This window comes from Diadema antillarum, unplaced genomic scaffold (genome assembly GCF_040938485.1).
Source record: "Diadema antillarum isolate AM-2024a unplaced genomic scaffold, OU_Dant_1.0 scf00000028, whole genome shotgun sequence".
Lineage (NCBI taxonomy): Eukaryota > Metazoa > Echinodermata > Echinoidea > Diadematoida > Diadematidae > Diadema > Diadema antillarum.
The window spans coordinates 900,425-922,662 of NW_027270917.1; the positions used below are offsets into that span (position 1 = coordinate 900,425).

Here is a 22,238-nt window from a genome sequence, read left to right on the forward strand (position 1 = left end):
TTCCACACTTTCTTTTCTTTTTTTTTTCTTGTCTCATCAAAGAGCAGTATCAACATTTATAGATGCCCCGTCGCAGGTTCCGATGAATCAGAATCTGAAACAGGATCATCTGATGGATACAGATGGCACAAGCAACACAAGTCCATTTCATGAAGTCATCATATAAAAGTCTTGACATAAATCTCAGAATGGCCAAAGTCCCTCATAGGGAAGTCACTGCATGTGTGATTTCAAGTCCATTTCACAAAGTCTCTCATACATGTATCAAAAGTGTGTCCTCTGAGCAAAAAGTCTTTAATAAGATTTTCATGAAATGGACCCCTGGTTGCTAATCCACAAGTGTCTGGCTTACTTCAAAGCACACATGGCAAAAACTGAAGTACTCAAAATCATCGGGGGGGGGGGGGGGGGGGTAATAAAGTCTTTCAGAATATCATTACAAAGTATGAAGGAGAGAGAAAGAAAATAAGACAGACAGAGACAGACAGACACACAAAGAAAGTCTAAGTATATTGAGCAGTAGATTATAAAAGTTAAAAATGAGACCTACTTGTAAATGATAAAATACAAAGTTGTGGGTATGTGCAGAAATATGTGGCAGGACAACAACAACAAAAAAAGAAGAAGATAGCAGACAAATTAACCACTTTAGCAGTTTGGTATCAACTCAAAGGCATGAACTCACAGTTTGTTTTCAATACATGTTCAGCCGTAAAAAAAAATAAATAAAAAAATACAGGAGCAGGGGCAGATCCAGGAAAGGGGAGGTGCCTTTACAAAATCAAAGGGGGAGGACAGCCCCCATTTTTCCTTTTTATATCTTTTACTTTCACAAAAAAATAGATACATAAAGAGGGGGCACGTGCGCCCCTCCTGGATCCGCCACTTGGGAGTAGGGAGATTCTCGGCTGAAAATTGAAAACTGTGAGATGTCCTTGTCAGTAAAAAGTCAACTCTGAGACATGAACACATTCTAATAAGAAACATCATTGCAGGTGATGAGTAATATCCCTTCCCTGCAGAGTCACCTTGGTGGAATAACTCAGGGCATAGCACCGTCTCTCTCAGCAAGGGCCTTCCTTCGAATTCTAACCATGATATGATGTTACCATGGCAATGCACTTTCTGACACCCATTTAAATTTGTCTCGCACATTAATACATCAGGGCCAATAAGTGTCCCAAACTTCGTATGTATTGCTCTGATACTGAGGAGGCTGTTTCAGCACAGACATTTCTGTGATTTGTTGGCCATAATGTCTTGTTACCATTGCAACACACTTTCTGCCACTATCATAGAATGTCTCACACATCAAGACTTTACAACCAACATATGTGCCAAATTTCATCTAAAAAATGGGGAAATTGTTTGCTTGATAAAATGTATGGGAAAGAATGGCAGGACTTATCACCCACTGAATATTGTCTGTGGCCATGAGGGAAACGGTGCACTGTTCTACTTGAAGGCATACACCAAGAAGCTATTCATATTGACAGAGAATCCACATTCCTCTGGTTAATATTGTGAGAGCACACAATCTCAATGTCATGAAGAGACACATCTGGAGCAGGAACTTTCCACTTGCTCTCATGTTTGTCAAACGGGCAAATTAAAACTTGTTCACATGACCTATTTTCCTTACAATATACGTTTGCCAGGCTCACAAACTAAAACCTATTATCAAAGTAGATAAGACTTTTCTTCTTTCATATAGGCCATTTTCTGTGAAATGCTCTACAGACTTCATACAGACTCCACTGCATATCAAATAATGGGAAAATAGTCCCTAGATGTCGAGTATATCACACAGAGTTATGATCCCATAGTTTACACTGCAGACATTTTTTTTTTTGAAGCTATGTTCATCCCTAACTGACATCTCTATCAAACATTTACTCTGTATAGCATTTAAAACCTGATTGGTATGATACATTCTGAGTGAAACTCGCTCCCTCTCTAGAGGTAAACATCCAAGTGACATTTCATGTTTGGTTTCATGAGGATATGATAATGCACTAATGTTCCAATTATTTGTATAACCTCTAAATCAAAATTTTGTCATTTTAATTTTTTGTGCAAGACAGAAATGTATGTTATTTCAATTTGAGAGATTTACATAGGGAACTAGACTCTTGACAAATATGTTCTTTAAAAACAAAACAATATAAATATATGAGTGTATATATACTATAAACTCTATTTAAGACAAATCTGTTGGGAATGAAAACAAAACTTCAACTTTGAGAAATTTCAGCTAATGTAGGATACAAAACAAAAGAAAATAAAGGAATGGGATCGGTAAAAGATGTTTGACTTAGGTGATACTCGACTAATGCGACTTCACCCTATGGAGAGTCTACTGTACATTTATATATATATATCTTTCAATACCTGTCCAAGTGTCCTTGTAAAGTTTCTTCCAAAAGATGTAGATGGTGATCAGGAGGCTGAGAATGTAGTGAGATAACACCTGTGCAATCACAGCACCTCTGGGAGAAAAAAAAAAAATAGACAGAGTCAGAGACAGAGATGGACACAAGTTAGCCACGATGTGTAATTGACCCAGACATACATATGCAACACGTTTTCAATACAATCAAAAGAAACAGGGCAGTAAACACACATATCATCATAAAAACCAAATCTGCAATGTGTATGTCTGATGTACTATGTGAATATAAATTCTAAATATATTTCACATAACTCTTAAACCAGAAATTTCTGCATGCATAAAACTTTCATGAGAAGACAGCAAAATTCAAGAAAAAGTGCTTGTCTACACATTGCACTGAATGCCAGTGGGCATTCGCAAAAGTTTCATGCTGCGAAAAAAGCCTTCGGCTCAAATTTGCAAAAGTTTCATGCCTATGTTTCTGGTTTTATAGGAATATTTAAAACTACAAGGTTGTGGATGGTCAAATAGCATACTTCCCTGTCATTCTGGGTAATCAGCCTGTTTATTACTTTCCCATGGTCAACAACTGACATTCCTTTCTCCACCCTCTTACTCACTCATTACCACTTCTTATGATAGCCATCATTTGTGGTCATTTTTTTAACCTTCATCATTATCTCCCTCCTTCCCATGCCAACATGTGCTATTAGGCCCATTCACACACAAGGGAAAAAGTGCGATTTAAAAATTGATTTTCTTATCGCGATCAAAATTTCGAAATTTTTTTTTGTGTGGACAGAAAAATCTCACTAATTACCGCGATCCTTATCGCGATCCAACTCGCACTATTAGTGCGATTTTTCAGAATAATCGCGATTATTTTGCTTGTTTACAAAATCGAGTCTCTTTGAATCGCGTGTGCGCGAAACTCTATTGGGACTGAGGGGTCAGTCTTCGGTCATGCAAGTTTCGCGCATGCGCAATTTGGCCACTGATTGTTCTTTCCTTGCTGCGAAGTGCGATTTTTCCCTGTGTATGAACGGTCAAAAAAAAAAATCGAAATTTGGATCGCGATTGTAATTTCGATTTCCGTTGTGTGTGAACGGGCCTATTATGTAACCACTTAATGTACACTTGGGAGAATGATATACAAATGTTACACATTTGTGAAGGCATTTATAAGTATTACCCACACAAGAAACCCTTGAAGCAGTCCAACACGCCCAATGCAATAGTCGATGGCATTTGGACTGTTTCAAAGTTATTAAGTGTGGATAATGATACTGTTAAAAGCTCAATTAAAATTATGTGTATTATCTGTTTTATAAATTGAGTAAGCAGATCCTTGTTGTTTGGTGAATCACCCTCATTTCCGTAAGTCTGTAAGTTACTAGATCTGTATCTAATTCTCACTTACTAGCAGCATTAGTCCCACTTAACAGCACTTTTACTTCTTCAGTCAAAAGAATTTCAAAAATAGCCATTTTTGCAAGTAAATAAAATGATGAAATCGCACACCATCACCAATGCGATGGTGACTATAAAAGTGCTAATGATTGATCTTTATCAAAATTGAGTGCTGGACAAACTAAATGTCTGGTCACAACTATGCTCTCATAACCAATCATCTGATTAGGATCTGCTTCATCATTTTGTAAATATGATTGTGGAGGAAAATAAACACATTCTGTGTATGGCCTCCCGAATAGAATGCATCAAGCCTTCTTTGTGAGTTTGCAACAGCAAGATACAGATGTACAAAACTCACTGATGATCAAATGTCTGACACAGTCTTGACCATAAACAGCAAACAATCATAAATCTACACTGACAATGGCACTCACTACTAAAAGTGACATCCTGGAGGTTTTTCTACCTTCAGCTCAATAATAATAAGGGCTTTTTACACTTGCAAATTTTTGCTTAGTCCCGTACCAATGGTGGGGCTAAGGGGGGCCTTAACCCCACCGTTGGTACCGGACTTTCCTTAGCCCACTTTCTGTTTACACTCGTTTTTGCCAAAGTGGGCTATCCCCACCAATAAGCCCGTACTATCTGACCCTGCAAAATAGCAGGGTTAGCACCGCAATTGCGGTGCCAAGCAAGTGAGTGTAAAAAGAACGAAAAAATAATCCGGGGCTAAGCGACGGAGACGAAGTCCGACCCCCACTGACCAATCAGAAACGAGGTAATCAAGTGCTGCCGGTGCGTGCGTGTACTTGTACAGTACACAGCGTAATCATGAATATTCATGTGGTTTGGAAAGTACGGGACTAAGAAATACGAGTGTAAAAAGATCAATTTTCTCCTTAGCCCAGGACAAGAGCTTAGTACGGGATTTATTGGCAAGTGTAAAAAGCTGAAAAAATTGGTACGGGACTAACAATAGTCCTGGGTCAGAGAAAGTACGGGGTTTTCAGTGTAAAAAGGGCTTCTGTCTCTCAAGCATGAACGATAGACATTTTGCTGTCAAAGATATTTGTGCTACCTCAACCATACCAGGGCTTTGATATCTGCTGTGTCAGCCCAAAGCCAAAAGCTGCCAGATGATGGATCATCAAGTAACAAGACAATCAATTTCCTGTTTGTTTGTTTTTTTTACTTTTCATGAAACACTTGATAATTACTAACATATTTATCTGTCCATGAGCTCCTAACACATTCTGGCGGGATCTAATAACTGACAACCTCTTACGATGAAAATATCATATGTCCAGAACTGCTGACCTAGGTAGTCCATCATTTTGTTCATTATCACGTTGGAAATTGGCAATAATCCATCTATATTTTGGTGATATGGCAATGCACAATAGAACCATAAGGTATTTGCGGCTAGTGTAAGGGACATTTGATCCCAACGGTTGCTGTGACAGCAATCAAAACCTACTGAAAGTGTGAAAACACATGTGGGGTGTATGACCTCAATCTCTTAATTTTTTGATGGAAGGACATTTTATTGAGCTCATACATTTCACCAGAAAGTGACTGCATCTGAATATGCAGCAAGCACAAAATATCCTTGCATTTCAACTCTTTCTTCTTTCTTAAATTCTGCTTTTTTTCTTTTTGAATAATTCAGTGTTAGTCAGAAGACATTCATGCATTCATTTTCATATTTCATGCTGCTGCTACCTTAAGAGTGTATTTTCATTCAACATGCATTACTCCAAGATTAAAGGGATAGTTTAGTATTGGTGGAGATGAGAATTTGGCTTTAAATTTTTTCGAGATACCAGGAAATCACTTAAGAAATAGTACAGAGGATACCATTCTAGGAGGAATTCAAAGTTTATTTGATGAAAATCGGTTTTGGTACAGCTGAGGCACCCAAAAACAAAGTAAAACAAAGCGATCGTAACAAAAGCTGGGTCCCACCTTTTATTAGGATCGCTCTTTTTTTAATATCTCTCAGCCATTTCAACAAAAAAATTCATCAAACAAGAGACCCGCGGGTCTAGCGCTCACCTGAGTATCGCAAGTTCACCTTTCACGCAGTCACTAATCAAAACAAGGAAAAGTAGAAATCACGCGGTGCGTAATATATGTCCCCGCCGGAAGTAGCATTTTGTAGCAAAATGTGCAATATAGGTCAAAAATCAAGGTCAAAGGTCAAAGGAGGCAAAGGTCAAAATTCTGTGTAAAGTTTTGAAGCCCTCACCTAGTGCCATCACATAAAGCAAACGAAATCGAAATTGGGTTAGAAATGGCGAAGGAGTAGCATTTTGTAGCAAAATGTACAATATAGGTCAAAAATCAAGGTCAAAGGTCAAAGAAGTCAAAGGTCAAAATTCTGTGTAGAAGTTTTGAAGCCCTCACCTAGTGCCATCACATAAAGCAAACTGAATTGAAATCGGATTAGAAATGGCGATGGAGTAGCATTTTGTAGCAAAATGTACAATACAGGTCAAAAATCAAGGTCAAAGGTCAAAGAAGTCAAAGGTCAAAATTCTGTGTAGAAGTTTTGAAGCCCTCACCTAGTGCCATCATATAAAGCAAACGGAATCGAAATTGAGTTAGAAATGGCGAAGGAGTAGCATTTTGTAGCAAAATGTACAATGTAGGTCAAAGGTCAAGGTCAAAGGTCACGACTGAAATTCTGTGTAGAAGTTTCAAAGCTCCCATGTAGTGCTATGATATAAAGCAAACAGAATCAAAATTGGCTCATAAATGACAGAGAAGTAGCAAATTGAAGATTTTGATCACACACGGACGCACACACGGACACACGGACGGACACACGGACGGACGCACGGACGGACGGACACACACACGTACGGAGCCCGTTTCATAGTCCCCTGCTCGAACTCGTTCGGCGGGGACAATTATTCACAGCTCTACTAAAATTTGACCGCGTATTCTCAAGTAGAAGATGAAAATGTACAATAAGGGCCCAAAGTTTAAATATTCCTTAATTGGGGGGGATTGGGGCCCCCTGGGGCCCTCTGGGTGGGGCATGGTGCCCATTTTGATAAATTGAGATCCTGACCCCCTAGGGATGCTACCTGCCAAGTTTGACGAAAATCCATCACGAGGTTTTCAGGAAGAAGATGAAAATGAACAATTCAGGCCCCTATTTGAACCTTTCCAACCTCCCCCCCCCCCACCCCCGCCCCCAAGAGGGGCACCCCTGGATCTGCTGTGAACAAACTTGAAACTACAGTCATTAATGTACTCACTCATAGTATTATCTTAGCTCTATAACTTCTGATTCTAGAGAAGATTTTTAAAGATTCCGTCATTTTGGGGGGTTTGGGCCCCCTGGGGGCCCCCTGGGTGGGGCATGGTGCCCATTTTAACAAATTGAGTTCCTAACCCCCTAAAGGGGGTATCTCACTGAGCGGCGAACGCTTGCGAACATGGCGAATTTGGGAATTCGCCAGGGTTCGTAAACGGTTGCAAAAGATTCGTTAACATTCGCAAGAAAGTTCGCAAACGGTTTTTATTGTCGCAAACAGTTTTTCTTGTCGCAAAGAAATTTTGAACATGTTCAAAATTTCTTTGCGAACCTTTGCGAATTTGTATTTTCGCTAACAGTTGCAAACATTCGCAAACATTCGCAAAACACTCGTAAGAATTCGCAAACGGTCGTAATACAGTGTCGCTAACGTTTTTATAGGATTCGCCACTGCTAGCGAACAAGTAACCACATGGTTCCTATATAAAAGCTTCTGAAACAGACAAGGTTCCACTCTAAGAAAGTTCTTGAAGCTCTTGACATCTCCATCATGATTGTAATTGCTTCAAAAGCTTTTCATATTGACTAAAGTCTGTCCTCTGCAACAAGCACTCTCTGACTCTCTTTCTTTTCTTCTTCCTTTCTTGTTGTTCTTTATTTTATTTCTCTTATGCTGCACAACTCTCTAAAAAAAGAAAGAGTGAAAGTGTTCACTCTTGAAGGAGTGAATTACAGAAAAGAGTGAGTTTTGAGTGAAATTGGAGTTAATTTTGAGTGAAAATAGATATTTTCACTCAAAATTAAAATGTAAATGTAATTAAAATTACATGCTCTTTCATATTTCATATGAAGTTTCTCATTATCTCACCAAAAAAATGTTAGAAATCTGAAGTTAGGTCTCAACCAAAACTGTACACTCCCTTTAAAGTCCTAACTTGGTCTTTTGAAGTCTATAATCACTATTACTGAGGGGCACAGGGATTGAGGGGAAAAAGGGCAAAGTTAGGGATTAAGACTACAACTCATACTACTCACACAAGTCCCAACTTGCAAGGATATATCAGCACATAGTAGATGACGATGCTGATGAGGTTGGTGATGAAGGTTGTTATGACGACGGGCATCAGTGTGCTCTGGCACTGCAGGTACTTGATGAGGAGCATGGAGTAGTAGTCTGCCTAGGAGAACACACAGACCAAGAGAGAATGCAAATATGAAAATCAATGTGTAGAGTGACTCACATGATGTACACATGCAACTGAGGGTGCGTTTATCTAACAAAATTTCTAGGCAGAATCACAATCCTAAACACATATGAAGCATTTTCTGGTGATGGATAAATGCAACTGTGTTTTCAAATGCATTTAGAAACGCCATTCAAAGGGAAAATTGAGACCACAATTGCCTTTCTGCAAGTAGATAAATGCAATGCCGTTTTAAAATACACTTATATCTCTGACCTGCCAAGGTCAATTTCCAGCTGTTTCTGGTTGCAGAGAAAATCGTGCGCCATTTGAGTTTTCCACCCATTGCTTGTGCATGAATGATGAAGGCATGTTTGGTGGTACGCAGTTGACCTCCACTTCCTGGGTCGGACGCCGCAAAGCAGCTGTTCAGTGACAACACTTGAATCGCAATTGTATGACGGTTAGATAAACGCGGCACCCTAGAATCGCGTTTCAAACCACGTTTGTAAATGCCATTCGAAACACATTTTGAAATGTGATTCTCTCTCGCGAGTTAGATAAATGCAGCCTAAGTAATGCATTAAACACGCAAGATATAAGAAAAAAGAAAAATCACTTGGAAACAGATCAATATACCTATGAACTGTTGAGAGTCAAAATAGCCTCACAAGAAAAGGACACTTCATGTTCAGTTGACTTAAATAACCAGAGCAAATCACAAATGGAGAGTTAACAACAGCGGTTTCATTTAGAGTTCAATATAAACCAAGAAAGTGGCAAAACTCTAAACCTATACATGATATGCTGAAAGGAATATTACAATCAAAACCAGATATACCGGGTGTCCCAAAAAAAGCGGAACGGTGGATTTTCAGTACCTTGCGGTCTAAAAGTTATGTATCTTTTGACATCATTAGAAAGAGCATCTTCAACAGAAGACTATGATACCAAAATCATCAAATTTGGTTCAGTATTTTTTATTCTACGCCAATTTCTGAAAATGCAGTCATTGCCAAATTTCGCCGGATTTTTGCGACTTATGACATAATAATTTGAGTGCGACACGCGATCCATACGGTGAATATTGTGTAAGCTCGGTGATCCATGTCAACAAAAGATACAGCTTTCACATTAGGCACGGGCCAGGAAAAAACCGTGTTTGTGTGTGTCTGTGTGTGTGTGTGTGCGCGCTCCCAATATGAAAGCGTTATCTTTTGTTGACATGGATCAACGAGCTTACACAATTCACCGTATGGAACGCGTGTCGCGCCCAAATTATTATCTCATAAGTCGCAAAAAATTGAAAATGACTGCATTTACAGAAATTAGCGTAGAATAAAAAGTACTGAACCAAATTTAATGATTTTGGTATCATGGTCTTCTGCGGAAGATGCTCTTTCTAAAAATGTCAAAAAATCTATCACTTTTAGAACGCAAGGTACTGAAAATCCACCGTTCCGCTTTTTTTGGGACACCCGGTATAAGATAAATAAGATGATGAAGACGAGTGTTTCCATCTCCCCCTGTAGTTTATACATTAAAAAAAAAGATATACATGTTAATATACAACACATGTTTTGATCCTTGCAATCTGATTGGATGAATGCTGGTCACATGACATTCAGAAGAATCAGCTATTCTACGCTCACTCTTAATAAGTCTATTAAATGGTAAATCAAGCAAGCCAGATGTGCCATAGATCTGAATCTTTAGACCTTTTTTAAAAAGACTTAGAGCCAGATCTACGTAGATCTAGGCCTAACTGTTAATCCTCCTCCAATATAAGCTTAACACTAGATCTATTTTGGTCTAGACCAGGCTATATCATGTGTTGTATAACACAAATATTCAATGTTTTATCATTCGTGCGACAGTTTGAATATTACATTTGTTGCGAGTTTAACCATTCTATTCAACTCTGCTTCGCCTCGTTGAATAAGAGTGGCTAAACTTGCATGCTCATGTAATATTTGGAACCATCGCACTCATAAACATTGAATATTGTATAAAAACCTTATCTCTTTTAACAATGAAAGGGCACATCCTGGACTTAGCTCTTTCAGAAACCAGGGGAATGATCCACTACTCTTTAACATATGTCAGTAACAAGGCGATAGAAGGCATGCTATGCATGAAAATGAAATTTTGTGGAATTCTCTTTTTATTGCCTTCATATCATTGTTCTGCACTACACGACATCATTAGCTGCTGTAGTCTTGTCATCAAGTAATGGCAGCCAGAAAACTTTAAAAACGCATAACTTTTGAAAGGACTGTTTGATTTCCCTCAAACTTCTGCACCGTTGTGTTCCATTTATATTTTTGCATTCACTCAGTCCACACTTGGTTTCATTCTCCTTTAAACTGTACAGCCAGTGCTGTACATTTGGGTTTCATTTCCCTTTAAAGGAAAAGGTTTTCTGTCCGTATCTGTAAGTAAATATCCACATATCCCTCAGATTTCATTGGAATCAGATTGTATTTGCTGACACAATAGCCAGTGGCATATCAAGATTTCAGCTTCAATAGTTTTGGCAGCAGGAAATTAGAAAAAAAAAGATGAAGGAAATGAGAATGAAGAATAATTTCTTTCATGAGTGAGGATCTCATTGTCAAAAAAAGAAAGAAAGGCCAATTTCACAAAGAACCTGCTTATTGTTACCAAGAATACCTACAGAACATTAACATCTTTACGGCATAACTCATCGCTTTAAGACACAATATCGTCTACTTCCTTTCACAGTTTTCATGGTCCTATTTTCGATTGAGGGTAGACGTATATGCGTGCCTGGATTCCAGGCCGCTCGCATTCTTGTTTTTCCAAAGGGATCGAGATGATTTATGCCAAACTCGATCTTATCAGTTAAAAGCCTCTCCTAGCCTGCTGGAATCACCTGAAAGCATCCACATGCATCCAGCCAATTTGTCTCAACAATCTAACCTGGGATTGGAAAAGGGTAGACTGCTTCTATGCTGCGAAATGAAAAAAATGCATGTGAATAAAGGTAACTGAACCGTGCTGTAATGAAAGGCATCCGAACCCCCCTGCAAGACTTTGAAGTGTAATGGTGTGGAGTCACTCGATCAAAATCACAGTTTACAGCTATTAGAGTACAAACCAAGATAGAAAGGGGCAGGAATACCCCAGTAGTCAAGCAAATAGATTTTATGGAAGGCAGCACATAATGCATGTAGGCAAATCTGTACTGGAAGTACTTGGAGCAAGAGATAACTGCCCACAGTACACTGAAGTGTAATATTACCTCTGCCACAGAGGTTATGTTTTAGTCAGCGTCAGTTTGTTTGTTTGTCTATTTGCAAACTAACTCATCAATGATAATAATATTATTATAAAGTAAATAAGTTGTGAACTGATGTAGATGAAACTTACAAGATAAGTTGAAACATATAAAATAAGTTGTGAACTGATGTGGATGAAACTTACAAGATAAGTTGATAATGACCCAAGGTACAGATGATTAATAGTGATCCAGGAATTTTAAAGGATTTTTTCATCTTTTGGCAAACAAGTATCCATGGGGTCAATGAACTTGGAAGTTGTAGCTTCATGTATTTGAGGTTTGCATACGCGCACCAAAGTTTATACATGTATGCTTTGCTCAAGCGAGGTGCCGGGCAGCTGGAAACTAATGACATAAACAAAAGGCTATCATATCATGAAATGAATGAATACAAAAACAAATGAATTACAGATAATATAAAGTTTTGGTACCTCACAAGTTTCCCTGAATTTCCTTGTCTTAGTTTGTGTTTCAGGTTAAAGTACCTTTCATATAACTATTACACTGTGAGACTTACTCGCCCCAAAGTGCTCTCATGTGTTAGTAATCATGCGATAATGGTTTCGTACCAGAGCCGCCGCCGTACGGCGGCGAGGTAGTACACATATTGTACGAAACCATTATTGCATGATCACTGCGACCAGCAGCGTGCAGCCCCATATGCATACAGTAGCTAACTGCGACCAGCAGCCCCATACACATAGCGTAATGGGGCTTCGCATTGAAGCATTCAGGATCATGACAGATTTAGTATCGCGGGTAAATATCAACTTAAAATCCATAAATTTCTTCAATTTGAAGACTTACCAATTAAGTTGAGGTATTGAAAACAGGCTTCGGGCAACATTTGGTTCTGCCAATAGTCCCTTTCTGTTCGAATTGATGACTGAATGTCACTCCGTCGAGAGGACCTTGGGAGATAGAGCTACATACACTGAATACTACCGCCAGCGCATGCACACACAAACATCTTATCCGTTCATGGATTTGAAATTTGTGCGCATGTGATGTGTGGGCATGCGCTGGCCGTAGTATTCAGTATAGCTCTCCCAAGGTCCTCTCGACCGAGTCACATTCAGTCATCAATTCGAACAGAAAGTGACTACTGGCAGAACCAAACGTTGCCCAAAGCCTGTTTTCAATACTTCAACTTAAATATTTAATTGGTAAGTCTTCAAATTGAAGAAATTTTTTGATTTTAAGTTGATATTTACCCGCCATACTAAATCTGTCATGATCCTGAATGCTACAATGCAAAGCCCCATTACGCTATGCGTATGGGGCTGCTGGTCGCTATGCGTATGGGGCTGCTGGTCACAGTTAATTGCATGATTACTAAGACATGAGAGCACTTTGAGGCGAGTAAGTCTCACAGTGTTAGTTACATGAAAGGTAATTTAACCTGAAACACAAACTAAGACAAGGAAATTCAGGGAAACTTTTGAGGTACCAAAACTTTATATTATCTTTAACACACAGAACTGAAACACATTATAGGAACATAAAAGAATAGACTATATGAATAAATTCCAGATGCATTCCCAAGAGCTTTTAAATACTGAATTACTTAAACAGCTTAAAAATATGCTTTTAGAACACTTACAAAGATCTCCATCTACTAGTACATGTATATGATGCCCTAACATTGACACATACATTTCTAGTGCTTCCGTGCAACACAACAACTACTATTAAGTAGGGCCTACAGGGTAGATAGTGAATCGATATGATACAGCAACATCAAAACAAAATAATATGAAAATTGTTTACTATGATACAGCAACATCAAAGCAAAATGATATGAAAATTGTACGCTATAAGAAATGCAAGGGCGATGGTCGCTGCAAATTTTTTTAATGGTGCAGACCAGTAAGTGTATCACTTTAATGAAGCACTTAATCACGGAATATGGATCACAATATCCATGACAATAACTAATTTGATTAGGTGTTGTGTTACTTGAAAGTGACCTCTCCGGTGTGGGAATATAGGTACAATGCTGGCAGTTACCATTTGTCCATCTAGAAAATTTGAAACTGAACACAGGTCAAGGTCGAAATATGAATTTCTGCTGCTCCCAAATGCTGACGAGATTCTTTTCGAAGCCCCATAAACCTAGAAATATCTGCTGCTATGCAATTTGTAAACTACATGTAGACCGCGGGTCGTTATAAAGCTATATATCATGATGGACCTGCATACTTTAATAGAGAAAAACAAAGCAGTCAAAATGCCAGTAGAGTATCAGCAACCTACGTATGACCTTTGACCCATTAAAAAATGGAACACTGAGGGAAGCATCACTATCAAAAAACAACAAGAGTCTAGAATCGACCAACATACTCCTGGTTACAAAATTTCAATAACACTTATCACAAACTTTCTATACAGTATGGCGCACAATAGCACACATCAACCAAAATGTGATGTTTGATTTCATAAAGAGAACATGGGGCAGCAGTATATACTTGGCTCAAATTTTCACTGTTGTGCCTATAAAATTTTACTCTGTCTTTTTTATTATCACAATAACTTTTAATTGGTCTAACACTTCCCCTTTAAAGTGAAAACATAGTTTTGGTAAGGGTGTGAGAACCCGTCTGGCACCATTTCATATTTGCTTGCAATGTTTATCTAAAGAGTCTACCAAGACACTTAGCTGGCTGACGGGATTTGCCAGGATGATGAATTGTTTTGGAGTATTTTGAGATCAAAAGTATACAATAATAAAAGTCGATATATCGACTTTTATTCCAGAAGGATCCAGGCTAACTTGGTCTCAGGGACAACTCTGCCCTATTTCAGACAATTTACACAAAGTTTGTGATTGCCATATTTTATACATAGACACACAGTCATTTTGTATTCACGTCAAAGAGGTTCTTTGATGCGTGCGTGTTATCAACTCTGCCCATAACTGCGACCAGCCAAAACAAGAAGCGCTCCCACAGTACAACACTTTACAATCCAGCGGAACAACTCCGCCCCACTGTCAAAGCGAGGCTGAGTTGTCCCAGAGTCCGAGTTAGCCTGACCCTACTCTGAGATTGCGACTCAAGCTAACCTTTTTGGTTGATATTTTGCATTTCTGATGTTACCCAACGAATGATCTTGTTATTACAGCGTTATTCCACACATTTCTTCGGCATACATGTACATTTTGGAGTAAAATTTGACAGTTCTGCAGGCATACCAGAACTAAGCTTTACCTTTAATAGCCTCCTCTCCTCAAGACAAGACACCAGCCAATAAAGCACGTTCAACTGCTTCATACTTTGCCCATTTTAGACATGGCAGCAAGCTTCTAAGGTGGACAACACTTGGACAATTCTTTTTCTGTTTAACCCGAAAAAGACTGGGCTATTTTGATGCCTCGTAGGACTGGCTGCTGACCGTGTGATCGCAAGGAAAATTGGCATGCGCGTCACCAATAATGTAATCTACAAAACTGAATAGGCAATTATTTCACAATTATTACCTCCGCCAAGGGAGGAGGTTATGTTTTCGTTACCGTTGGTTTGTTCGTTCGTTCGTTTGTCCGTGCGCAAAATAACTCAAAAAGCAGTTAACGGATTGGGATGAAACTTGCAGGAAAGGTTTAGAATGACACAAGTACCAAACGATTAACTTTTGGTAGTGATCCGAGAATTTTGGGGGAATTTATGAAGGATTTTTGACATTTTGGTAGGTAGGGTCAATGAACTTGAGAGTTCAGGCTGCGCGTATTTGAGGTTTGCATGCGTGCACTAAAGTGCATGCTCTAGTTTCTGCTAGGGCGAGGTGCGCCGTGCAGCTGAGGGTTTATGACGTAACAAAGGCTTCTATATTGGGAAATTGGGCGACTTTCAGCACACAACGCTATACAGTAAGTACTTATGGGTAGAAATCACTGATATCTCTATGGAAGAACAAGATCAGTGGTGGACATGAGTTGCATGCTTGGCAGAGGTCTGCGCTCTCAGAGTGCTTTTCTAGTTCAAATTTATTTTCTATAGATTAATTAAGCTAATTTATGCATGAAATTTTACAAAATGACTGTAAATCTGTAATTAAAGGTCAAAATCTGCTAATTTTTGGTCTACGTATTCTTTGTAGGATTCTTATTGAATGTACATCAAATAAACAGCGGTATCAAAGATTTTATGTATTTTATTGTTTTAAAAATTTCTTATGTATTTCATTGTTTTTTACTTTTTGTTTGTTTGTTTTTTTCTATGGAAATCATCGACGACACTATTCCAATCATAAACAACATGAAATTAATTGATTTTGATCAGTAAAAGTATAAATAATGATGCATTTATGAATTTTGGTCAGAAACAAAATTTGCATTGGATTTGTACATGAAATCATGTTTTTGAGCAATTTCGGGTCTGCCATGCACTTACAAAATATTGTGTAACTTCAGAACTGCGTACCCGGGCGTCACGAATTTGGTCTCAAAAGTTACGCAAGACTTACAAGAAAAAAGTCATAAAACGTTGTGGCACAAGATTTTTACATTACAGATTTATCGTGAGAAATGTCGAGGGGGGAGGGCCCAAAAAGCCCCTCCCCCTCCCCCCCCCCCCCCCCCAGTCTTTTTAGGGTTGAATAGATTAGGACTTACAGAGGAAGACTTTAGTGCTGTAGGATTCAATATTGATAAGGTAGTTTGTCTGTTTGTTTGCTTCTCAAGAATAAAGAACATTTTCACCTCATCATCCCTCTATGCTTGAATTCTGTGCCACAACAAACCAGGTTCAGATGGAGAGGTGCACCATTGACTGTTAATTGCCTGGCTACTTTAACTTTTTTTAATATCCACCTTTCAGACTATAGAGTTCTTGTATGGATATAATTTTTCAAGTGTCTGAATGGTCCTATACTAATACATCATACGAATATACATCAGATATCGACAAAATGGTTCGAGTATTGTTTTGATATGCATGTAATGCACATTCATGTCTGAATGCTCTTGTATCCACATATCGTATTTCAAATGGGTGTGGTTTTTTTGCGACCACCAACTGAATAAAACGCAATGTAAAATCACGATGCATAGGGACTGTGCAAGTGAGAGACACAAGTGATATATTTATGAGCTTCTCATGACAAATGACAAGGCACAATCCAAAGCCTGATGCTGCAGAATGAGTATCAAGTATCCACACAGCATATTAATATACAGCTGTATGATAACTCAGTGGGTCTGAAAGTGCTTTTAACCTGTTGAAGCCTAGTCCTGTGTATTCTTGGGCTGGGGTAAATGGGAAATGCATGTTGCCGGGCCCCCAAGAATAACAGTGTATAATGCACTGATGGGGCTACCCTGGGTAAAGAATACTGAATAGATAGATTAGATAGATAGATAGATAGATAGATAGATAGATAGATAGAAAGAGAGAGAGAGAGAGAGAGAGAGGGAGAGAGATAGACAGATAGATAGATGAACAAATAAATAGGAAAACTGATCTGTCTTCAATGGATTCATCATGCTTCAATTTTGCAAGTGTTCCATTTTTCAAGCGTATTTCATCTACTTTTTTTTTTTTCAATAGAAAAGAAAAGTACAGGATTTTGTGCAAACGCTGCATTTCATGGACCTGGTCTTTTGACAGGACTTAACACAGACTTAAACATTGACCTCTCATGAAAGACTTAATGGGCTCTACAGCTGCTCAGTAAACCTTGTGAGTTACTATGGAGTCTTCATTGCAAATTTAATTTTGCCATTTGTTATAGGAAACACACACACAAACACACACACACAAATGGCTCTGACCTGCTATTAATGTACCCATGTGATATATACCCTCATACGTTTTTATCCCTTTCCTGACTAAGGAAATATTGAAACAATGACTCTCAGCTGAAGTCATGTGACAGTGAATAAAGGGAAAGAGAGACACATGTTAATTCACATGGCATTTGCAACACCACTACCAATGAATACCAATGTATACCTGTGCATTACCAGGGGTGGGAAAGAGTACTTGCAGAAAAGAGTCTGAAAAATTCTGAAATTTCTGGAAAAAAAAAAACAAGTCTGAAGTGCATTAAACTGTAAACATTTCAATACATTTGAATTGCAAAAAGAAAAGTCTGAAAAGTGCTTTTTGGGCAGAGTAAATAAAAAGTCTGAAATCAGATGAAACTCTGAACTTTCACATCTCTGGTATACATGCCAGGACTGCTCTCCTAATCCTCAGCATGGGCAGTTGTGTGGAGTCTTTTCCATGTAGACTACCACTTGAGCGAGATCTCGTTATAGAAAACCCCAGGGATACTTCAAAGCTGATGAAGTTGGAATTGACCGAAATGAAATGACTGGAGGAGTCATTTGTCCCACCGGTATGATTCAATTTTCCAAGTATCAGGGCAATCCCAAGTAGGGATCGTTTTACAGCACTCCTGCCATAGCGTTGTCATATGCCTCCACAACAAATGCCGCAGTGTTCTGTTTCTGTCTTGGAACACTGGGAAAATCACACGCCCTAAAGCTTTCCACACAATCTCACTTCTGCCACTGATAAACTGCAGAAAAAGTTTGGAAAGCCATTATAAGCATTCCCCCCCCCCCCCCGGGGGGGGGGGGGGGGGGGGTTAAAAAATTACCTACCAAGTCTGAACTTTCCATCAGAGAATTTCCTCCAATACGTGCACAAATTTCTTAAACTGCATATATATAATTTTGATATAACATTATAGGCCTATACCAGTATAGAAAGTAATACAAATCTATACACCGAAAATTTCACGAGGTTTTTATTTTCATGAATTTCACGAGTCAGGTGCTATTTGCAAATGTAAAAACATGAGAAAATATCAACTCTGGTCCAGACGTGAATTTGTCGTGCACGGATACATGTACATTTCTCCATTCAGTTACTGTACTTCGCAAGCGTGAATTTAACTGGGGGGGGGGGGGGGAAGGGTTAATTGTCAAGGAGAGCCATCTGTGCAACCTTTATCATTGATACAGACACAACTAAAGAGACCCTCTGATGAAATGTGTATTTCGTGGAAAGGCAATTTGACACGTTGACAGAAACCAGTCACATGCCGAAAGAGTGGCACACTTGTAAAAAAAAAAAAAAACAAGAAGAAAGAAAGTATGCCACTAAACTTAGCTGAACACATATAAACAGAGGTGTAGGAATATCACTAGTCTTTGTTAAAGACTCTCTCGATGTAATAATTGTCAGAGAAGCAAGCAGAGAGCTGATACGGAAGACTGTCAGACATACAAAAGCCACCAGTAAGAGGCAAGCCCCAGCAAGAAGTCTTTTATACCCCTTTCAGTAACTCATGCATTTCTGGCCAGCTCCTGGCCTGAGCTAATTTGGCCCATGCCAAGCAGTAAAAATTGCGTTCAGTAACTACAGCAGAGCCGCACTACTTTTACGATAACCCATTCACGAACTCGGCCACGTAAGGGATAAGTACCATGGTAACTGAACACGTCATGGAAAGAGCGGAAGTGCATTTTTGCGTGATATTTGATGTGCATACCGCGTGCTTATGAGCTGAGCAGCGTAAGCTGTGACCTTTGACTGTGAAAGGAATTTTGGCCCGCGCCTGGCGCTGCTATCGTTCATAAACTCTTCAATCAGCGCCAGGCCCGTGCCTGGTCCGCACCTGGTGCTAGCTGCAGCAGCGCCAAAATAGCCCGCTCCTGGCCCGCTCCTGGCGCGGACCACTTTGGCCCAACCCATTCATAAACTCAAAATTTTACGACTTAGCCCGCGCCTGGCCCGCGCCAGAGAGTTACTGAAAGGGGTATTAGAGACCTGTCCAAACTTCTTAACTTGCACCTCTGAATTACCCATTTTTGCTCCCATCACTGAGTAGTAACAAATCTGCAAAACTCTGTTCACAGAAGTCATGCATATACTGCATGGCACACAGTACTTGATGGCCAATACGTGAATCTAGCTATTACATTGGTCAAAGTGACCAACTGAATTATTCAGAGGTGAATTGCTTTAATAGTACATATGAGTGGTGCTGGGTTAGAATTCGTCAGACTCATGATTATCTCTCCTGTAAGTGTAACCTTAAAATGCCATAAGATCAGGTTGAAGCATCAAGGTCCAGCTCCCTTCCCTCAAGAATGTTAGTGCTGATAATGGCATGCAAAGCCTTTGAGAGAAAACTAGCCTGCCATGGCGGGCCCAGATGGTAAAGCATGCATGTCCACATGCAATTTGCCTCCTTCAATTCTGCATGTGCTTGATCACTGCTTGGAAGACTCACCAGCAATAGTCAAACAAGTCTTAGTACTATGAATGAGACTTTTGACTGCTGTGACTTTTGAACAGCGTAAAGTTAATTCATCAATTCAAACTATTGCAAAAGATGAGTGTAAACACAATCTATTTGGTGATGCAATATCTTGGCATGTTCTTCACTGTAAATATCAGTTGACTTGCTATTTTTGCCAAAAAAATAAAAGCAGTAAAAAAAATGCCCAGAATATTGAAATATCTACCACTGGAAAACTCAAAACCAACGATATCTTCTCACTATACCTTCCATTCTGCTGACACACATCATTACTGGTTAGAATTATTCTTTAATATGAAACTAACATTATTCAGAATTTGATTTTAACCATATCCAAGCATGTATCCTGCACAAGCAACAGCTAAATCACTGCTACCATGACAACTCTGAACATTATTTAACACCAAGGGCGGTGATGTGGCTCAGTTGGTAGCGAGGTCTGCCTCCAGATCCAAAGGACCTGGGCTTGATTCGTGAGTCTATCTGAGCGATGTGTGATCATACCATCCCCTCTAGCAAAACACTCTGTCCCTCCGATAGGACATTAAATGGAGGTCCCGTGTGTCAAAACTATTCCTATTCATTCATTCATCGAAAAGAGCAGGGTGCATAACATGGTGAAGTGATCTTGCCTCACATCAAACTGGACCCCATGGAAGACCAGCTTAGTGCAGCTGAATATGGGCTATCCAGCCATCTTCTCAGATGGATAAAATGAAACAAACAAGCAAACAAACAAACAAACAAACAAACAAACAAGCAACCATCATCATGATCACCATCTAACCATGATCACTACGGTTTCCAAACCTTAATCCATCACTGTCAAAAAGAAAGGAAAAGAAAATAAGTAGAATCTTGTAAGATCGCTAACTTGGGCAATCATATAGCTCAAAGGCAAATCAGGTCCATACACATGGGTATACTGCCTGCTGATATGTTGGAATGTCACACCCACGGAGAGAACATTTTCGTTGATTTCTTTCACAGGGCAATCAAAAGACCTTGTGCATTGGCAGGGATGATGCATACGTATTCAACACACCTACTTGAGATAATCTACTGGGCTGCAGATATGGGGAAGGGGATAAATGTTATTGACAGAACACGCGAAGGCTACGCTAAGAATCTAGATCAATTCGTCTGGAGCATCGCCCCCCCCCTCCTTTTTTTAAAATCTTTTGAAGTTTGACTAAACCAAACTGCAACAAAACACTACAGAACACATGTCTGCTGCAGCTTAGACCACCCTGCCACAATTGATCACAGAGAAAAGGCCACATCTTTCTCACTTCCATTCTCTTTCAAGTGGATCTCAGAAGAAATTTTATAAGATCAGAGTTCTCAAAGAAGAAGAGGACTGAGACAAACATGCAAAACTCCCACACATTCTTTGTGAGAAGGAGAAACCCTATTGTAAAAAGGCATTACCAGGGGGCCACGAAAAGAATGGGTGACTCACTGATATACTTCCATAGGGTATTCAAACTACATCATTGAATTCTTCGAAACATTCTCTTTATCTGCTGTGCCTGTTTTTGTCCAGAAATCTGGTTGACAATAATACATTAAAATTGCCGCTGGGGATTTCTACATGAAGATCCTCCTTTCCGACTACTTTGCATTAATGCCGTAGGGAAGTTTAAGCAAGATATCTAAAGCCTTTATCTTGGTAAGATCATTTTGTTTGTTGATTTCTTAAGCAGTACTAGAAACATTCTGTAGATCTAAAATTTTCCGGCTTGTCAAAACCCCTTCCTCATTCATTGTGAAAGATTTGTGTCACACCATTCCTGCCAAAGCAGTGCAAAGCTGACATGGACTGTTCCTTTACTTCAATGTGCTCCTAAACCCTACTTTCAGACATAACTAAAGAAAAGTATATAACTCTAAATCAGACTCTTGAAATAATGGGGGGGGGGGGGGGAGGGGACAAGCTCTAGATACATTTACCACAAACCATACAGAACTCACATTTTTCAGTAATAATGCTCTCTGTGAGTCTCTGGCCATCAAATGTGGCAAATAAAAACATATATTTCACTGTATGCTTTCAAGAGATATGAAGGGTTTCATCGAAAAATGAGTTAGTACTTGCAACTCTTTTTTTTTTTCAATTTAAGATATTTGTGATTAAACCTGCTAAGAGCAATGAAAGTATTGAGAAAATATGGGATATTCATTATCACTTCAAAAAAATTTTCTTGCTTTCAACAATTGAAGAATATCACTAGAAAGATTTTATTTTGCTCTATGTGATGATACCCTTACTTTAAGATGTTTAAAATGGCTCTTAACCTGTTTGCGATCAAAATCTTAATATTTTTCCTTCTTTCCTTTAAAAATTATATGCATTTGATATTACTCTATTTTAAACAGATGCACCTTGAAGATGGTATGGAATTATAC

General features: G+C 39.0%; 1 protein-coding gene across 1 annotated transcript in view; it reads right to left on the reverse strand.

Moving 5' to 3' along the window:
• LOC139735587 (multidrug and toxin extrusion protein 1-like) overlaps positions 1–22,238 on the reverse strand; it is a 72,345-nt gene that overhangs the window by 16,608 nt on the left and 33,499 nt on the right. Inside the window, exons 6-7 of the mRNA XM_071646347.1 lie at positions 8,106–8,248; positions 2,392–2,489 (exon numbers count right to left, since the gene is read on the reverse strand). Of these exons, the coding sequence (XP_071502448.1) occupies positions 2,392–2,489; positions 8,106–8,248 (241 nt within the window). The remainder of the gene's footprint in view (positions 1–2,391; positions 2,490–8,105; positions 8,249–22,238) is intronic.